The 22,207-nt window shown below is 43.5% G+C and overlaps 1 protein-coding gene across 1 annotated transcript in view; it reads right to left on the minus strand.

Moving 5' to 3' along the window:
* Window positions 1-13,661, minus strand: part of KREMEN1 (kringle containing transmembrane protein 1) — a 185,907-nt gene extending 172,246 nt beyond the window's left edge. The window contains exon 1 of the mRNA XM_040416012.1: window positions 13,420-13,661. Coding sequence (XP_040271946.1) covers window positions 13,420-13,498 — 79 coding nt within the window. The 5' untranslated portion in view covers window positions 13,499-13,661. The remainder of the gene's footprint in view (window positions 1-13,419) is intronic.
* Between the last annotated feature and the right edge of the window lie 8,546 nt (window positions 13,662-22,207).

Consider the following 22,207-nt stretch of genomic DNA (forward strand, 5'->3'; position numbering starts at 1 on the left):
CTTCAATGTGCCCAGGAGGAAAGTATTTTAACAATACTTCGCTGTACTGTGTTGGCCTGAAACGCCTCCCTCCAACTCATCTATACCCCATCTAACCAGACAAACTGGTTTATCGTTTCACAATTCACTAAACATTGATAACTAATTAGGGTAAAATGGTTTCAGAGTTCGGAAAGAAAAACACAAAAATGTAATGAAATCTGAAAGCAATGAGGGAAATTCATCATTCCACTCTCTTTCCAGTCTTTCTTGCCTAAAGTTGCACAACTTTTTATTTTTTTTGCAACTGCTATTTTACACTGCCCTCACTAAGTGATATGTGGCCACATTCATTATTTACACCAGAAACAATAAATGACAGAAATCTATGAACTGACGTAGATTTAATTCTGGTGCACGGACTGCCGGAGGAGGCATGTCATTTATGACAAGGCCTGTGCTCTGCTAGTGCTGTAGTAGTGAGCTCCCACCTCTAAAATGTTGACGGTGCTGTGTAGTTACAGCGCTGACTTCCATCAACAGAGCTACGCAGACCAGCTGATCATAAGAGATGTGGGGCATCAGAGGTGTGGGGAGCTACACAGCAACAGTATAATGGTAGCAGCTCACTATTACAGCACTGCTCCCATTAAAGTCAATGGAAGCAGGGCTGTAGTAGTGAGCTACGCCACTACTCAGTGCTGTGTACCTCTGGCACTGACTTTCATTGACGAAGCTACACAGACCAGCTGATCGGCCTCCTGGGATAGACAACCACTTCAAGCAGAAATTACCAACATCCATGGTAACCTTTGCCCACACAAACAAATTACATTTATTGAAAAATGTCAGGAAATGGCCCATAAAGAGGTTGTCTCAGATAATCTGAGAAAATCCCTTGTAGAATGTGGCTCCTGGTGGTGAACTACTGAATGGCATCCCAGGCATGCCACTTGTTTATGCAGTGATATATAGCATCACATGGAAACCATTCAGATGAATGACCATCTATGTAATACACACAGCTCAAGTCAGACAGAATTTGTAGAGATTTTGGCTCATAACCTTAGGTTCTGAGTGGGGGATGTCACATCTATAATGTTTATATTCCCTGTTAGGGAATACAAATGTGAACTAAAGTTGAGCAAATCACTCAAAATTTAATTCTGGTTCAATTCAGCCAAACTGGTCAACCTATCCCAATCAGGTCTGATGGGATTCTATCCGAATCAAAAGAGCTTCAACCGCCCTGAAAATGTATCTATGACACTAAGGTCTCCTAGGACTAGGATTGTTTTCTCTTTAGTGTCTCACTTTGTTCTTTATATTCTTATTAATATTTTTTCATTCTCTCCTGAATCACCAAAAATTCAGATTCAGATGCAACTCAAATTTTTACAAAACTCAAGTCGAATCCGATTAGTTTGGAATCAATTCCCTCATCTCTAATGACAATCCCTTTGAGCCTAAAATGTAAAAGAAATTATGATAAAGTAGGTCAACTGAAATATAAAGAAGGAGATAAAAATTCTAAACTCATCAGGATTCACCTCAACTGATCTCAAGCCAATATTTTTGGCACGACCTTGCGTTTTTTTTATTTAAAGCAATATTTACTATATAAATACATTAAAGCCTTAAACTCATAGTAATGTTCTTGGCGATTTTACAATTTTACATTTGCAATAGCCACCCCTCCTTGACGACACAACATCAATTCGTTTTCAGTTAGGAAGTGACCTGACCTAGCAAAGTGATAATAGAATTGTTAAAAAGAACACACAAAACTAGGTATAAAGTATAATATAATGTGGCACATGTCAAATATTGTTCTAATACAACAGCGCTGGCTGAGCCCCCTTAGCAGAGAGGTTTGTCGTTTGCACTAATAACACTGAACCACAAGAACGTATTTGCTTTGTTGACTGTAAGCTCTACTGGCAGGGGTCAAGTCCTGGGGAAAAAAGTGTGGGAACTCACCCAAGATCCACTGCAACCCCCCCCCCCCCCAAAAAAAATAAATATATATATATATTTCGCTGAAAATTCAGTGCAAAATTTATTGTAAAGTGCCAGTTTACACAAACAACTGCAAAAATAACATGAAATAAACATGGAGATCCCAGTGCCAGCTGCCTTGCTGGTGGACGATTGGCATATACTTCTGCTGTGGCCCACAGCATAAGTATATGCCAATCGTCCACCAGCAAGGCAGCTGGCACTGGGATCTCCATGTTATTGGTCAGTTAATACATCAGGGACCCCCTGGCATGGGGCCTAGGCATAGCTAAGTGCAAACTGGGTGATCCATAGGCAGGACCGGGTGGCTGCCCTCATCCACCAGCCCGTCCCTAATGCCAGTCAATACCCCCTTAGGAAATCTCTCATCAGATGTGAGAGCAGCAGCGATCGATCAGCCAGGATTAATGTGCACAGTGGGAGGCCTCGCTTAGGCAAGTGACAAACTGCCCCCCTCATTCTTAGGCAAGTGACAAACTCAGCTCTGCTACATCTACAATGAGCAACTACAACAAATGTAATGCCAAACTGCAGTTCCTCTATGTGATGCCTTGGATAGCTTCCACAGGACCCACAGGCTGTGGGTCCAGTGGAAGCTATCTGAGGCATCACAATCGCATAGAGGAACTGCAGTTTGGCATTACATTTGTTGTAGTTGCTCATTGTAGATGTAGCAGAGCTGGGTTTGTCACTTGCCTAAGATTGAGGAGGGGGGGGCAGTTTGTCACTTGCCTAACGCCAGGGTAAGGGGGGCCTCGCACCCAGGCTGTGCACATTAATCCTGGCTGATCGATCTCTTCTGGCCTGCTGCTGTGCTGCCTGCAGTCACATCTGATGAGAGTACTGACTGAGATAAAACAGGGGGTATTGACTGGTCTGATCTGGGGCTGCTGGCCACCGGCGCTCCCACCAGGCGGGTTAGGGCCCCCGGACTCACTCAGGGACAGTCACAGACACTTAGACTGGCCTGGACCGGACCACCAGGTCCCCGGTCCGGTCGGATGGTCCAGCCACGCTCACCTCAGCAGACAGTCAGGCAGGGGCGTACACAGAAATCATTGGGCCCCATAGCTTTTATGCCTTGCAGGATAGCAGGAAATCTGAGTGACATTACATGATGTAATAGCACCCAGCTTTTCTGCTCTCCTGCATGGCACATGTGGAGAGACATGAGAAAGCTGAGTAACACAACCCTCATATCTTCTCCTGCCTCTGCACTTGTGCCATGCAGGACATCAGGAAAGCTGAGTCACATTACATAATGTAGTGACACCCAGCTTCCCTCCTGTTCTGAATGGCATATGTGCAGAAGAATAGCCTGGGAAAGCTGAGTGACCCCCTCCACACACATACACCTCTGCACTGTCCTCACCTACAAGTCGTCACTTACTTCATTACTGGTTGTGGCAATCCAGAGGAATCAGGCGGGGGCGGAGCTAACAGGCAGGAGGCGGGGCTAGGAGGCGGGGCTAGCAGACGGGAGACAGTTAGGAAGATAGACAGGGGCGGGGACTCTCCTCCACTGCAGGGCCCCCCCTTCCTCACGGGCCCCATAGCAGCTGCGTGGTCTGCCTATATGGTAGGTACTCCACTGCAGTCAGGCAGTCGCAGGCTCAGGATAGGAGGAGGGGAGCTCTCAGCCAGGAAGGGGGGGGGGGGGTCAGTCAGTCAGTGAGTCTTCCGTCCTCAACTGAAGCCGCTCCCCTTCCCTCCTCACTTAGCCTGCCCTGCACAGTGCGAGTCACGCAGGGCCTCGCCTCCGCTCCGCCCCCTGTGAATCTGATTTCACCGCTTCCCCTCCTGGTCCTTTTGCCCTGAAAGGGAACGGCGTTCCTGCCATGAAAAAAGTGCAGGAACGCCGTTCCCACGCGTTCCCCCTCGACTCGACCCCTGTCTACTGGCCATGGCTTGTCCCCAGAAAACAATGACCCTGTTCCCCCATAGCAGCTATTGTAACTCGCAGCGAAGTAATAATGATATTATTGAACTTCTCAATGGGTGCAACATCGTCTGACAAACTGATAAATCCGCAATGCTAATAATACATAAACACAATCTACAGGCCATTTTTTAGTTCATTATTAAACACATTGAGCGAAATAAGAACTGGCTTAGTTGCCCATAGCAATCAGATTCCACCTTTCATTTTTCAAAGGAGCTGTGAAAAATGAAAGGTGGAATCTGACTGGTTCCTATGAGCAACTAAGCCTGTCTTACTATACACTAGTTTGATAATTCTCCCCCATTGTGGCTATTTTTTACATAAATCATCTTATGAGGCAATTAGCCTACCTAATAGAAAGCAGAAATTACATAGTTAACCACTTCCAGAACGGACCATTTACCCCCTTCCTGACCAGGCCTAATTTTGCAAATCTGACATATGTCACTTTATGTGGTAATAACTTTGGAACACTTACTTATCCAAGCCATTCAGAGATTGTTCTCTCGTGACGCATTGTACTTCATGTTAATAGTAAATTTGAGTCAATATGTTATTTTTCTAAATTTGAATCTCTCTGCTTTTAAGACAGATAGTGATACCTCAAACAATATTTATTAATTAACATTACTCATATGTCTACTTTATGTTGGCATCATTTTGGTAATGTAATTTTTTTTTTAGGACGTTAGACGGTTTATCATTTTAGAAGCAATTTTTGAAATTTTTAAGAAAATTTCCAAAGTCAGATTTTTTAAGGACCAGTTCAGTACTAAAGTCACTTTGTGGGGCTCACATAATAGAACCAACCCATAAATGACCCCATTTTAGAAACAACACCCCTCAAACTATTCAAAACTGGTTTTAGAAATGTTGTTAACAAAGGGTTAACAGGAAGTATTCCATAGGAATTAAAGCAAAATAGAGGTGAAATTTCAAAATTTCACTTTTTTTGCAGATTTTCCATTTTAATCATTTTTTTCCTGGAACACATCAAGAGTTACCAACAAAACAAACCTCAATATTTAGTACTCTGATTCTGCAGTTTACAGAAACACCCCATATGTGGTCGTATACCGCTGCATGGGCACACGGCAGGGCACAGAAGGCAACGAGCGCCATATGGTTTTTGGAGTGAAGATTTTGCTGGAATGGTCTTTGGGCACCATGTTGCATTTGAAGAGACGCTGAGGTATAACCACAGTGAAAACCCCCAAAAAGTGACCACATTTGTAAACTACACCACACAAGGAGCACTTCACTCAACAGGCATTTCACTGAATTTTTAATACTTGAGTGTGAAAATGAAAAATGTAATTAGTTTTTTTTTTACATGCTTTAGGGCCAAACTTTCTTTTTCACAAAAGATAACAGGAGAATATCTACCCACAATTTGCTACCCATTTTCTCCTGAATACAGTAAGAACCCAATTGTGGTTGTAAACTGTTATTTGGGGATACACCAGGGCTCAGAAGGGAAGGAGCGGCATCTGGATTTTCTAACATGGAATTTTGTCATGGATTGAAAATAAATAACTTTTTTAATTTTTTGTTGAATGAGCTGCGTGAGGGCTTATTTTGTGTGGGACAAGATGTAGTTTTTATTGGCACCATTTTGGGGGTACATTTGGCTTTCTGGTTGCTTTGTATCTAATTTTTTTGGAGGTGAAATCACAAAAAAAAGCAGTTTGGTGTCATTTTTCAATTTTTTTTTACACCGTTCATTAGATGGGGTAGATCATGTGATATTTTTATAGATCCGGTCATTACGGATGCAATGATACCAAATATGTATTTTTTTTTTACATTTTACACAATAAAAACATTTTTAGAAAAAAAATCATGTTTTTGTGTTGCCATTTTCTTAAAGCCATATTTTTGTAATTTTTCTGGCTATAGTCTTGTCTGAGGACTTGTTTTTTGCAGGACAAGGTGAGCTTTTATTGCTACCATTTTGGGGTACATACGACTTTTTGATTAATTGATATGTTTTAGTGTGGTGAGGTGACAAAAAAAAGCAGTTTTGGCATAATATTTACGCCATTCACTTGATGGGGTAGATCATGTGATATTTTTGTAGAGCCAATCGTTAAGGACGTGGCGATACCAAATATGTCTATTTTTTATTATTTCTTTTACATTTTACACAATAGGAGCATTTTTAGAAAAAAAATCATGTTTTTGTGTTGCAAGTTTCATAGAGCCATATTGTTTTTATTTTTCTGGCTATAGTCTTGTGTGGGGGCTAATTTTTTGTGGGATGAAGTGACGTTTTTATTGCTACCATTTTGGGGTACATGCAACTTTTTGATTGATTAACATAAATTTTTACGGCTTTAACCTAATGGGGTAGATCATGTGATATTATTTGAGCCGGTCGTTGCGGACGCGGTGATACCAAATATGTCTCTTGTTTTTTTCCTTCTATCTTTTTAAATTTTAAAATAACGGATTTGGGGGGGGGGGGGGGGTTTACGAAAAAAAGTGAAACTTTATTTTTTTAGGTTATAAAAGACCTCTAGGGGACATATAACTTCATTTTTTTTTTTTAACTATTGACTTCTCCTGTAACTGGGGCTGGCATAGTAGCCCAGTTACAGGGGAAATGCACTCCCCATAGAGGCTGCACAGCAATATACTGCGCTGTATAGCCTCAGTGCAGAGCTGATCATGGTCTATGGAAGACCCGACAGCTCCTGCACTCCCCCGTCCCTGGCGGTCACATGTTCACCGGGCTGGGACAGGAAGCGGCATAGCGCTTCCTGATCTGTATACACAGCGCTTCTTGAGCGCTGTGTATACAGCGATCTAGAAGGCAGGGACACCTGGGAACTGTCCCTGCCTTCTCTCTGGGGTGCCCTGCTGTCACTGACAGAAGGCCCCCCTGCTCGGCAGCTGCACGATCTGCTACCTTGTTGGCGTGAGAGCAGGTGGTTTTCTGCTATGTCCAAGCTCTTCTGCATTGCTGCATGGTGTGAACAAACATCAGACTCAAGGTGACTGTTTTCCTTGAAACTGACTTTGTTTTGCTTATCCTTGTGTGTAAATAAACACCGAACTGTTTAAGTTAAAGACGTTGTCGTTGCCTCTATACTGCTTCCGCAAGCCTGTCTACCAGAGCAAATCCCCAGAATATATGTATATATATATATATTTTCAATGTGATGACTAAAATACAGGTAAATGGGATTGACATTACTTTATATCACAGTATTGCCTTTGCTGTAAAATGCAGATAAGCAGGAATATATTAATGTGAGTCTGTCACACTAGTATAACTACCACCAATGGCCATCAGAATGTTGCACAAGCATGCTAAACATGCCTTTATGTAATTTGTCTGTTTAATGAATGTCCAGGAAAAGCACTTTTGATCCTCAGAAGAATGGCTCCCAAGTGCCCAGATGGGCAGCCTTGGGTTTTCAAAGTGCCCTGACTCTCTTCCCCACCATGTGCTCCTCTTCTAAGCTCCAAAGGTTTCCTCCCCTTATGTCACGATGATGCAGCACTTCCCCGCTGTGTGAAAACATCAGGGAAGAGGGGTAGGAAGCCTTGGAAGCTGAGGGGAGGGCACACAGTGGGGAAGAGCTGCATCATCATGAGGTCAGGAAGAGGGAAGGAAACCTGGGGAGCTTATGGGAGGAGCACACAGCAGGGAGGGGAGGCGGCCATGGGCGCTTTGAAAACCCAAGGCCACCGATATGGGCACTTGGGAGCCATTTTTCATAGGATTAAAAGTGCATTTCCTGGATATTCGCTAAAAAGTCAATTAATATAACGGCATGTTTGAAATGCTTGTACAATGTTCTGATGGCCATTGCTGGTAGTTAGTGAAACCTACATGACAGATTTCCCTTAAACATATGCTTAGACATGAAATACACTATGTATAGTCTTTTAACGTCATTTACGGTTTCCTGGAAAAGAAAAAAGCTTAAACTACTGTGCCTAAGAGACATCTTGCAGTTGCAGAAACCTTCCCCCACTGCTCCATCTGCAATGAAGACCAAGCAGAACATCAAGGTGAAGGGGTTCCTGGTTTCTCTAGCAAATTTGTAGAAGACCATTCCTGCTTAGTGTCCCTTTAAGACTTTTTAAACTAAGGCTGTAGTGCAGGGATGGCCAACTTGCGGCTCTCCAGCTGTTGCAAAACTACAACTCCCAGCATAGCCAGACTGCCTACAGCTATCAGCCTACAGCAGGGCATGGTGGGAATTGTAGTTTTACAACAGCTGGAGAGCCGCAAGTTAGCCATTCCTGCTGTAGTGGATGCAAGAGAGTAGAAGTAGCACTTTTTTCTTCATACTTTCCCTCCTTCTGGATTCACTGATGACTTTTGCCTCAAGAAACTGCACCACAGAGGACATGTGCTTCTAGCAAAAACGTACAACATCTTCTTTCTTCAGATATGAGGGGGCAGTCAGGCTAATGTATATTGACAGTATAAAGGGGTCATACAACACATCGGCTTTCTTCTAGACACAGTGCCCCACCTCTCCATGCGTTGTGTCTGGTACTGCAGCTCAGCTTTATAGAAGTGAGTGAGGCTGAGCTGCCTACCGTACACAGCATGTGGAAGGTTCGGGCATTGTTTTTGGGGAAAAAAGACGCCAGGTTGTTGTGTTTGTTGTAGTTCACTTTTTACATTACGATCATTATTGTTATAATTTCAGTCCAGATCAAGATATCTGCTAAACCTCACCCTCCCGTATTGGGAAGACGGTAGAAATGAAAGCAGCAAACAACGTATAGAAGCCTCCATGGTGACAAGGTATGCAGCAAGAATGTCCTGCCCTACTGGCATATTTCATAATGTTACAATGTGTTCTGTTCCCCCAAAAATGTGAAGCAGGCCTGGCAACATTGTAAGAATGTTCAGAATACATACATCACATGGCTACACTTGCTGAAACGAAATGAAAACATTTGGCCGCCGAAGTCTTTGTAGCCTGACTCACATGTTCTCCATGGTGAGGATAATGATTTCTTTATGCTACCCAAGTGTTCTGCTGTCAAATGTCAAAGAGTGAGGAGTAGGAGTAGAGTGGTCAGACACAATGCGAGTGCATGAGAATGTGTCCCAGACGGGCGCATTACATCACATTACTGCAAAACGACTACAGCGAACGTCATCTCATGATTCACAGGCTGAAGGGCAAAACCAAGTCACGATGACTGTAGATTTCTCAAGATCCAGTCAGCCGGTCAGTGGAGAAAGAGGTCAATCGTTAATTATAGTATTTCTTACAGACTTTTAATCAATTATTTACCAGTGTTAGGCCCCTTGCAGACGAGCGTGTCCGGATTAGGTCCGGATGCGTTGCGAATGCGTTCATTGAAAACTGCGCAATTTCGCAAGCAAGTCCATTCAGTTTTGTCTGCGATCGCATTCGGTTGTTCCATTTTTATCACGTTGGTGCAATGTGATTTAATGCGCTTTGCACGCGCATGATAAAAAACTGAATGTTTACAAACAACATCTCTTAGCAACCATCCGATAAAAAACGCATTGCATCCGCTCTTGCTTGTGGATGCAATGCGATTTTCACAAAGCTCCATTCACTTCTATGGGGCCAGCGTTGCGTGAAAAAGGTCTGAAAAAAAACATTTCAGTCCATACAGACCTTTTTCAATGGCTGTGGGGGCAAATGGAATTCCAACCTGGAAGTTGGAATGTTGACAGATTTACCAATGAAAAGATCCTGGGGAAAAAAAGGTCTGTAAAATTAGTTTCTTCTAAGACCATATCAGCCTGGCCTGTGTCTGGATACCAAACATATGTTAATAAACTTCAACACAGATGAACTTGTCATAATGTTGTTGATTTTCTACTGTCTTCTACGACTATAAAGTCCTCACCTGGCACCACTGGTGTGCATCCATTGGTGCGCAAGTTGCATTTCTTATACTTCTTATATAAAATTATACATTTCCGTATACTTAGTTTTTAACCAGGCTGTTTTTCTCAAACCTCAGCAGTTTAAGTGGTTTTATACATTTATTACCCGTTGTCCTGAGTGATCATATTTCTGGTATGATAGTGGTGCACATAAGAACCCACACATTATTACCCAGTGTGAATGAGGCCTAATGATTAGTGATTAATTTCCTTCCATATTTCACACCACAGGATCTTTTTTAATTGGACTAATAAAAAACATCCATATAGCGTAGACCTTTATGTTCCTAATCTAAGACTTAACAGGTGTTTAATCCCATAGGGAAATGTCTGGCCTTGAAGAAGTTAATATCAGTATGCCCTGTGCTTAAAACAGCCCCCATCTATTATCCTTTCAGGATACAAATCTGTTTCTATTTGTGACATAAGTTCCCCTGCTGACTAACCTGAACAGCAGGGCATCTCCTCCACATGTGCAGATGATATCTGACTACGACCCTGAATGACATTATGCATGCAGATAGTCTAAGGACCACAGAGGAAGGACCGATCATCTGAAGAGATGAGATAATTGATTGGAAATTAAACAAATTGTCATAATTCGAGACTCATCTAAATTTTTGATTACTCTATTCTGGTGAGTTTTGAAGGGGAGGGGGGAGAGAAATAATTAAAAAAATTGTAAAAAAAAAAGAGCAAAATCTGAGTCTTAGGAGACCTTCGAAGAGTCACACATCAATTTTAAAACCAATTGAAGCAGATTTGATTTGAGTAGAGTCAATTCAGACCCGGTCAATCAATTCGGCCAAATCGAACCCGAACCACACATCTCTAATCAAGATGAAAATCAAATAATTCTAACATAGGGCTGGCCAAATATCACAGAGGATCAGGGAAACGTGGACTACATCGGGGGTGTTTTAGCGTAAATACAATGGGGTTTGAATGAATACACCTGCCGCAAGTTTGCTGCCTTATCTCTGCATCTAAATACCCTTGTCTGCACCCACTGGCACCCAGCACCCTTGTCATATGTATTACACCGAGTACTGCCACTTGTCCATCAGAGCTTTTGTTAAAGTTGTGGCCTTCTTTGATGGCACATAAACATGCTATGAAACGGTCACTCATATCAGATGCGACTACATCAGGCCTGTATGAGAAAACATAGCCTCACGAAAAATAAAAATATCGCTGCTTGCTGTTATGTGTTCCGGATAAATGGCATAATTTATTCATAATTATGGTACATGTTACAAGCTGCAAGGTTTCCCAGCATAGTTAAGGAGTATGACATGTTCATACATGTGTTCCGATGTACTAAGAAAACATGCACTTGATCATACAGAGCTTTCGTCTGTTCACTGCATTGTAAACCTCCTGTCACACACAGTAAACTGGGTCATTATTCTTTCTTTGCACCGTTCTACAGAAGCAAACAATGTACTGATATTTCTGTAGGCAAATACTGAGCCCCACACGTCCAATGCAAGCCAAGTCTACTCAACAGACATTGACCCTACAGCCGGACAAAAGCCTGACACAGTCACCCTTACCAGTCCTTACATGACCCTGTTTAGAAATCACAACATATCATATAATCAGACATTTTGACAGTATAGGTAGTAGTGTTGAGTGAATCGAACTGTCCGAAGTGGACTTTGATCCGAATTTCAGGAAAAATTCAATTAGTCGCAAAGCCCCATTTTCTCATGTTTTGTGGTAACAAATTAATTTTCCCTGAAATGGGGTAAAAAAATAAAAAATCATACTCACCTCATCTATTTGAGTGCAAAGAGCCCGCCACGACATCTTGATTGAAGATCTCACATACAATCTTGCACGCGGTGATGTATGACGTCACCACACCAGCCGACATGATGACGTCATTACGTGTCGCGCAAGTTTTTGCACTGGATCTTCAATCCAAATGGCGGAGGTGGGCTCTTTGTGATCAAACGGATGAGATAAGTATGACTTTATTATTTATTTTTATTATAGACCTTAATATTAATGTCAGATGTTACGATCGGCGATGAACGCGGCATCTGAGGGGTACAATGACAGGGAGTGGCGCAATCGCTGTTCCCTGTCATTGCACCCACTACTTACAAAGAAATGCACTTCGTGACAAAGTAATTTGTCACAAAGCCAATTTTTAGTAAAATTCAGTGAATTTTCTCAAACTTCGTTCATCTCTAAGGGTCCATTCACACGTCCGTGTGTGTTTTGCGGATCCGCAAAACACGGACATCGGCGATGTGCGTTCCGCATTTTGCGGACCGCACATCGCCGGCACTTAATAGAAAATGCCTATTCTGGTCTGTAATTGCGGACAAGAATAGGACATGTTCTATTTTTTTGGGGAACGGAATTGCGTACCCGGAAGTGCGGGTCCGCAATTCCGGATCCGGGCAGCACATGGTGCTGCCCCATAGAAGTGAATGGGACCGCAATTCCGTTACGCAAAATGCAGAACGAAATTGCGGACGTGTGAATGGACCCTAACAGGTACATCTTGCCACAAAGGGATTCTAAAAATTCTCCCGTTCTAAGCAAAAGTGCGAAATTATTAATTCATCTGTCTATAATAAGGGCTCATGCACACGATCGTATGTATTCTGCGGTCTGAAAAACACAGATCCGCAAAAAAAAAAAAAAAGGGATGACAGTGTGTTGCAGTCGTGTTGCAGTCGTTTTTAGAGTGGATCCATTGTAATAATGCCTGTTCTTGTCCGCAAAACAGACAAGAATAGGACATGTTCTCATTTTTTGCGGAACGGACTTGAGTCATTTCCCTTTTTTTTTGCGGACCCATTAAAGTCAATGGTTCCGCATACGGGCTGAAAAAAAACCCGGAACGGACACGGAAAGAAAATACTGTCATGTGCATGAGTCCTAACCCCTGGATATAGAGAACACGTCTGTAACACCAGCAGTCGGCGACATGTGGCTCTCCAGCTGCTGTGGAACAGACACCTTGCCTGTGGCTGACAGGACATGATGAGTCTTGTAGTTCTTTAACACGTATCTTCATTGCGGTCAATTCCATGCAAAAAAAAACTGTCTTGTTAAATACATTCAGCAGTCACATATGGATTTAGAAACAGGTATTTGTCATTTTACCTTTAAAGATTCAGAATTAACCCTACCCTAATAATCAAGATGAGCGGAGATAAGTGAAATTGTACAAATTCTTTTTCTGGATCGATTCTCCAGAAGGTAAAGCGGTCTAATTGACTGCAAATCTCAAACCTGGCAAATCAATTCTCCCAAATTTCCTTCTCCGTTAATTATTCCAAGATTTGGATCGACCCAGTTCACTGTCAAAATCTACCGGATACCGTTCAGGTAACTGCAGCTTGAATGACATATGAGGAAGTCTCATGAGACAACAATATCTACCTGGAACAGCAGTGTAAGTGCGGTAGAAGACCACAATGACCTCAATATCACCGAAACTACCCCAGCTCCCAAGGCAGACTGCTGCCTCCCTCCCTTCTCCCCCAAATCCTGCTGCACCAATGACAGAAGTGGAGGCTGCCGGTCAGCTATGTCCCCTCCACCCTCCGGCACTCACCAGAATGAAAGAGATCAGAGCAGAGCACCAGCACTGAAGGCAAGAGCAGGATCCTCAATGAAAGTCTCAACAAATCCATTCCCCTTGCTGAGTTGAGCTGAATATGTGAGGAGAGTGACAGGCAGCCAAGGATTCCCCTAGACGTGTAGCAGGTTGTTCATTTGCTCAGATCCTGAGAGGGACTGGCTCAGCTTTGGGGGATGCCTTTTATTTTCGGTTGTTGTTACAGACTGGAGAGGGAAAGAGAGAGATATTGTAGGATAAGGCAAAGGGGAACCCTACAGACGCTTCACAGCAACTGCAGTCAGACCCAAACCTAAGTGGTGATTCTAGGGACTGACTGAGGGATCCTATTACCACCATCATGTGACAGGATACATACTGGCGAGAGACAAATGATTTTGTATTTTTTTTTTTCCTTCTCTTTTTAACCAGTTGACAATACGACTTTTATTGCAATGTCTAAAGCTTTCAGCCCCTCCTAAGTCTCTTTCAGGTGTAACTTCAAAGGCTGGGATTATAAATCAGCGCCTTTGTCAAAAGGTGAAGCAAACGACAGTGCGAGGAGGGCGGCGTTTAACTCCTTAGTGACAAGGCACGGTTTCGGAACTTTTATCATCACTGTTTCATCTTTACATCTTTTTCGTTTCATTATGAAAAAAATAATTCATTTTTTAAGGCTTGTCTCTGCGTAGCGGATTAGTCTGTCAGTATTTTGCGTGGTAGTTATAAAGAGTCGCACAGCAGGCGATGGCGAGATGTCTTTGTATTCATTAGGGCTCAGGTGGACCGTGTCCGATTAGACTACTCGTTGGTCGGCTCAGAAATTAGGCTTGGGCTACACGACGACAGGTGCCGCTCGACACATAGGGCACAACTACACTGCAACATGTGTCGCGCGACAATTTTTATAATGATAGTCTATGGTGTCGCACTGCGACATGCTGCGATTGCGACAGTCGCAGAAAAATCCATCTTGGATGGATTTTTTGCTACTGTCATGTCGCAGTGCGACACCATAGACTATTATTATAAAAATTGTCGCGCAACACATGTTGCAGTGTAGTTGGGCCCTATGTGTCGCCCAACACATGTCGTCCTGTAGCCCTAGCCTTAGGCCTCATGCACACAGCCGCAAATGGCGGGTCGGCAATCCACGGCCGCTGGCCGTGTGCACCACGCATCACGGATGCGGACCCATTCACTTGAATGGATCCGCATTTCCGGAGATGCGGAACGGAGTCACGGAACGGTTAAACCGGAAGCACTACGGAGTGCTTCGGTGGTGTTTCTTTCCGTTGTTCCACACCACAAATAAATATGACGTCATATTTTTTTTGCGGTATGGACAGACCACGAACCCATTCAAGTTCAATGGGTCCGGCCCGCTGCACGTGCGCTCCCCAATGCACGGAACTGCCGCACAGCGGCCGTGTGCATGCGGCCTTAGGTGTAGAGAAAAAATCGCACATGACATAAAAAGTTGCATATCAGATATAAAAGTGTCCCATATTGGATATAAAAAGTCGCAGCCATATACACGTGTTTAGGTTTGTGAAAGGGTGCACATCTACCAGAAGATGCGACTTTTTAAATAAAATTGTTGCCCCACCAAAAAGCTGAAGAAAAAACAAAGCCACCTCTGGAATGGAATCAAAATGAGACTGTTTTTGTGCCTAATTCATGCATAAAATAGGTGCACCTATATAAATAAAAAAAATTAGCAAAAAAAAGAAAAAGTCACCAGAATTAGGGCTCATCTGACTGTATGTATTTTGCGGTCCGGAAAACACTGATCCGCAAAAAAAAATATGGATGATGTGACATCCGTATTACATCTGTTTGTTTTTTGGCGGATCTATTGTAACAATGCCTATGCTTGTTCACAAAATGCACAAGAATAGAACATGTTAATTTTTTTTTGCGGAACAAACAAACTAAAATATACGATTGTGTTCATGAGCCCTTAGTCTAAAACTGAAAATTGTCAAACGAGGCACAAATGTGTCCAAAACAGGTGCACTTTCACGCAGCCCCATTCATTTCTATGGGGCCTGCGTTGCGTGAAAAACGCAGAATATAGAACATGCTGTGATTTTCATGCAATGCACAAGTGATGCGTGAAAATCACCGCTCATCTGCACAGCCCCATTGAAGTGAATGGGTCCGGATTCAGTGCGGGTGCAATGCGTTCACCTCCCACATTGCACCTGTGCGGAAATCTCGCCCGTGTGAAAGAGGCCTTAGTGTTTATTTTTTTATTTGACACCGTGCAGTTTGGTCAAATTGAGGAAGGGGGAAAGGAATATTATGGGGCATCTACTGGGGGGGACAATATAAGTGAATTTTATTCTGGCACAGACTATGGAGGGCACTGTGGGGGCACTATATAGGGGAATTTTTATTTTGGCACAGATTATGGGAGGCACTGTGGGGGCCCTATATAAGGGAATTTTTATTCTGGCACAGATTATGGGGGGCACTGTGGGGGCACTATATAGGGGAATTTTGTTCTGGCACAGCTTATGGGGAGCACTATGGGGGCATCTACTGGGGGCACTATATAGGAGTATTTTATACTGGCACACATTGTAGGGGCACTATGGGGACATTATCTCTACTGGGTCCACTCTCTAGGGGGTATTTTATGTACTGGAACACAGTAGGGAGATTAGTACACGTTATGGGGCTGCTATGGGGACATTGGTTCTACAGGGAGCATAGAGGAGGTATTTTCTGTACTGGCACACGTTATGGAGCATTTTTTTGTACTGGCACACATTATGAGGACATTATTTTGTACTCGCACAGATTATAAGGGGCATGTATATGCTGTTTCTTTTTCTGCAGTATAGTATTGGGGAGCACAGTACTGGGGGTGGCAAGATGGGGTGTTCAGAAGGTGGGAGGATGATGGAAAAGTAGGAAACTAAGATGTCTCAGACACGGCTGTAAGAAATCATTATTATGGTCTGGTCTGAAGGGAGAAGATGAGGAAAGAGAATATCTACATCAGAGGAGACATCACTGGATGTAAGAGGTATGTGGTGTTGTATTCTCCTGTATGTCTTGTAGTGCTGTATATAATGTTGGAAAGGAAGGGGTAAGGCTGCATTCACACGTCCGTGGAACATGGTCCGTGAGATACCGGACTGGCATCCTGCTTAGTGCAGGAGCGCATGGCGTCATTGGTTGCTATGACGCCGTGCGCTTTGTGCCGCCGCCGCAGTACAGTAATACACTTGTATGATCTATTACTGTACAGCAGCGGCGGCAGCCTTTTTGCGTTCCGTATACAGGCCATTTTTTGCGTTCCATATACGGAACCATTCATTTCAATGGTTCCGCAAAAAAAAACGGTATGCATTCCATTTCCGTATCTCCGTTTTTCCATTCCGTTCAAAGATAGAACATGTCCTATTATTGCCCGCAAATCACGTTCCATGGCTCCATTTGAGTCAATTCGTCCGCCAAAAAAACAGAACACATACAGAATGTACTCCGTATGTCTCCCGTATCCGTTCCGTTTTTGCGGAACCATCTATTGAAAATTTTATGCCCAGCCCAATATTTTCAATGTAATTACTGTATACTGTATATGCCTTATGGAAAAACGGAACCGGAAACACTACTGAAACAAAAAAACAGGAAAACAGATTAGTTAAAAACGGCCCGAGAAACACAGAAAAAGCCATTCGGTCGTGTGAACGAGCCCTTAGGCCCCCTGCACACGAACGTGTGCTTCCCGTTGCCGTATTGCGGACCGCATTTGCGGATCCGCAATACACGGGTACCGTTCCGTGGGCATTCCGCATCACGGATGCGGACCCATTCACTTGAATGGGTCCGCAAATCCGGAGATGCGGAATGGTGCGGAACGGAAGCACAGAACGGAACCCTACGGAAGCACTACGGAGTGCTTCCATGGGGTTTCGCCCCGTACTTCCGTTCCGCAAAAAGATAGAACAAGTCCTATCTTTTTGCGGAACGGCCTGATCGCGGACCCATTCAAGTAAATGGGTCCGCGATCCGCTTCGGCTGCCCCACGGACTTAGTTCGTGCATTGTGGCCGCATTTTGCGGGCCACAGCACGACCATGGGGTGCACATGTTCGTGTGCAGGGGGCCTCAGATTGAGAATTTGGCATGGGGGTGGAGGCCCTGTTTCAATTTTCGCCTCAGGCAGCAGAAAGGCTAGGTGCACCCCTGCCTATGTATATTGCCAAATGGAGGGGACAGCTCCTCTGGAAACTTGCACTGAAAAGAATGTAAATTGACAGTCACTGACTTTAACCCATTAAGCACTTTTTCCTATTGTGTGCAAGCACGGCCACCACTGATGGATTGCAGGGTGGACGTAACCATGGAAATGAGCAGTGTATAATGTGATGGAAAAATGAATACATTAGTAAGTGCCTTGTATTAAAGGGTTTCTGTCGGCAGGAAAATGGTTAGCGATGTACTAATGTCAGCTGAGCATAACTATGTTAGTGCTATCTCACTGCCGCCGTTGTTGAGAAAAAATAACTTTTATAATATGCAAATGAGCCTATAAGAGCAGGGGGGGCGTTGATCCTGCTCCTAGAGGCTCCGTTCTCCCACCCTTGGCCACGTCCTGCTACACTTGATTGACAGGGCTCGCTGGCTGACGGCTTCACTCACTGTGCTTGCGCCGAATACAAAACGTGGCGGCGCGAGATTTCCACGGCGGACAGGGCCGGCAAGAGGAGACCAGCGCTGCCTGGCCCTGTCAATCAAGTGTAGCAGGTCGTGGCCATAGGTAGGAGAACGGAGCCTCTAGGAACAGGAGCAACGCCCCCCTGCTCCTAGACTCTCATTTGCATAATATAAAAGTCCTTTTTTCTCAATAACGGTGGCACGCAATGAGATGGCACTAATATAGTTATGTTCAGCGGACGTTAGTTCATCACTAATGTCAGCCGGGTTAATAACCATTTTCCTGCTGACAGAAACCCTTTAACTTTATCTACTTGATAAATGCCATTTTCTGGTGAGACAACCCCTTTAATGAAGTGGATTTCGATGTGAATTTCAGGAAAAACTTGATTCATCTCAAAGCCGAATTTCCTTGCGCTTTTTGGTAACAAATTAGTTATTCCTGAAATCGTAAAAAACAAAAAAATACATACTCACCTCATCCATTTGCTGTTGCGGCCATCTTGATTGAAGAAAACATGACAAATCTTGTCATCAGTGATGATATCACCGTGCCTGGTCAGCGTGATGACAACATTGGTGACTTCTTCACATCAGCAAGCGGGAGATTTGGTGCGTTTTCTTCAATCAAGATGACCACGATGATCTCTCCACAAGCAAATGGATGAGGTGAGTATGTATATTTTTGTTTTTAACCCCTGATTAACCCCTTAAAGTCTGGATGTGACTGTCAGATGTCGCAGTCAGTGGCATCTGAGGGGTTCAATGACGGGGGACGGCGCGATCGCTGTTCCCTATCATTGCACCCACTACATACAATGGAATGCGATTCGTGACAAAAGTAATTCGTAACAAATCAAATTTCTTTGTGAACTTTGGTGAAGCAGCCAAATCGTTTTGATATCAAAGTTTTGATAACTTTGCTCATCTCTACTTATAATACACAGTACCAGTCAAAAGTCCGGGCACATCTTTTCATTCCATGATGCTCTCCCCCCATAGTCCTCCTGTAATATAATGGCCCCCTGTCAAGGTTTTATATATAATACTTCCCCCCTCTTCGTAGTCCCCTATATTATAATGCAACCACATAGTGGAAGTATATAAATATATTGTGGCAATGCCCTGACATAAACTGCCACCCCCCTTTAGAGGCAGGTCGGCTGCCGCTTGAGGCGAGATGCTAATCTCACCTCATGGCAGATGCGGCTCTGTTCAAGGCTGTTGCGCCTTTATTTTGAGGATTGTGGGAGTCCTCACAGTTGGATTCCTCACCACTTAGTAAGTGGTGGGATAAGCTTGCGATGTGCCATCATGAAGTACAATGGGAAAAACCTCTTTGATCGAAAGCAGAGGATTCACAGCCACATGTACTTTGTAATTCTAATCCCCTATAAAGATATAGGATATGCTGTTTCTAAGCAGTGGGTTTCCCTTATACTTTTGGCTTTTAGTAGTGCCTAATTGCCCACATGAACAGTCACTACCAGCATTTAGGACAGGCTATTGTTCTGGTAAAATCCTGACAGCTAATGGTTGTTATGTGATGGTATAACTGATTAAACCAGATTGGCTTATTCACATGTCAGTGACTCATGGATATGTTCTGTCCATGTTGCCCATGGACACCACTTAGATCCTTTTATTTTAATGTGTTTATTCACACATCCCTGTTTTTCCATTGACTGAGATAAAATAATGGAAATATGCACCACTTTGGTCCACATTGCATAAAAAATGCACACATAAATGTTTATAGCGCCCCCTCCTTCCCAATGACAATTTCTTAATCTAACCCCTTCCCTTCAGCCCATGGCCCTTCAGCTGCCCCCTTCTTGCCCCTACCTGTTGCTGCCTGAGGTGATCGCCTCTCCTGGCCTCATTGGTGGTGCACCTCTGGGTCCGTGATATCTGCCAGACCGATAGTGGCCTCACCCTGTCCCACTTAAGGGGAACCTGTCATGTGGATATTTGATTATAATCTAACTAATTATATACAATCATTAACTACTAAAAAGTGCCTTAGATGTATTCACTTACTGGTGTGACAGATGGTTACCTCATAATATACACACAAAGATGCCACATGCAGCATGCTAATGAGCTGATTTGAGTCCAGCGTGATGTCAGTGAGTCCAGCGTTTTTTTAATTCAGAGCTATAGCCACTCCCCTGCCCACCTGCTGCTGATTCATATGGAAAATAACTGTCAATCAGCAGCAGGTAGGCGGGAAGATTCAGGACTCATCATTATGAGCTGGAGCTTTTCAATACAAGATGTTGGCAGATTGACTGGGTCAATTAAAGAAAGTGACCCAGCATTTTGCTAAGAGAATCAGTCACTTATTTATGTTGCCCTTAGTTAGGACACCGTAAAACTGGTGACAGGTTCCCTTTAACCTCATTAAAGGGGTTGTCCGAGATTAGGAATACGTGGCTGTTTTCTCCAAAAACAGCACCACCCCTGTCCACAGGATGCATGCGTTATTGCAATTCTGCCTCACTGACTCCAATGGAGCCAAGCTGTAATACCAAACGCAACCCATGGACAAATGTGATGCCATTTTTGTAAGGAAGCAGACATATTTTTCTAATCCTGGACAAACCTTTTAGTTGCTCACTTTTCTTGACCCTTTTTAAAGTGGGAAGAGGGAAGAAAAGTTAAAATTTTTTGTGTAAATATGGTAGTAGTGAATTTTCTTTACTCCAGAAAAGTGGTGCACAGTGGTTAATAAATCATCGCAAAAAGATACTCCCGTAAATGTGTCACTCTTAATACATTCCAAACATAAAGATGCATTCAGAGAATCCGCAACATCAAGCCTTCTCTCATGTTATTCCGTTAGAACTCATATGGATGATGGTGTGCATTCCGTATTTTGCGGAATGGAACAGCTGGCCCCTAATAGAACAGTCCTATCCTTGTCCGTAATGCAGACAATAATAGGACATGTTCTATTTCTTTTGCGGAGCGGACATACGGAAACGGAATGCACACAGAGTAACTTCCATTTTTTTGCAGACCCATGGAAATGAAACGGAACAGACACGGAAAGAAAATACATTCGTGTGCATGAGCCCTTAGGCTGAAAATTGTCTATCCCTGCCTTGCGTTCTGTTGTGGAATTTACATTCTGCAGCGTAAATAATGTTGCGTTATGGATTTTCTGCATGGGAATCTCTCCGTTCAGTTCAAAGGGAAATTCATTTTGCAACAAAATCAGCACAGATTTAGGCTAAGTGTGTGATCTGTGGCCGTATTGCGGCCCGCAAATCGCTGGCCGCAATACACGGCCACAGTTCCGTGTGAATTCCGCATCACGGATGCGGACCCATTCACTTTAATGGGTCCGCTAATCCGGAATCGCGGAACGGCCGCATGGGACGGGACCCCTCGAAAGCACTACGGAGTGCCTCCGTGGGGTTACGTCCCGTTCTTCAGTTCCGCTAAAAGATAGAACAAATCCTATCTTTTAGCGGAACGGCCGGATCGCGGACCCATTAAAGTGAATGGGTCCGCGATCCGATGCGGCTGACCTACGGCCGGCGATCGTGCATTGCGGCCCGCTATTTGCGGACCGCAGCACAGGCACGTGTCACACACGTTCGTGTGAACTCGGCCTTAGTTGCAGAATTTTCCGCAATGTTTTCCACTGCAGAATCAATTCCCATTGAATTGAATGAAGAAATTCTCATACAGGAAATACGCAACAAAATCCGCATCATAATTCACACCAAAAAAAAAAAAAAAACTGCACCTGACGATTTTCTGGCAGAAAATTCTGCCACATGTGAGTGCACCCTAAAAACTATAAATGGAAACACAAAAAATGAGACATCTCTCGATGCCCTGTTTGTCATAAACTGGCTAAAGCTGTTTAAAGATCTTCTGAATAATGATATCAGTCACAAAGGGAACATACAGCACATATTTTATCTACAAGTGCCAGTGAAAACAGATAGGCAGGATTAACTAAAGTAAGACACCGTGGAAATCTATACAATATATTTAGTATAAGTTAAGCAACCCAAAAAAAGTGCAATTAAAACTTATAAAAATTTCTCATGAGAAACTTTTTGCAAATGTGAATGGTAAGCTTATTCATAATTGAA

The sequence above is a fragment of the Bufo bufo genome, chromosome 2 (genome assembly GCF_905171765.1).
Source record: "Bufo bufo chromosome 2, aBufBuf1.1, whole genome shotgun sequence".
Classification (NCBI taxonomy): domain Eukaryota; kingdom Metazoa; phylum Chordata; class Amphibia; order Anura; family Bufonidae; genus Bufo; species Bufo bufo.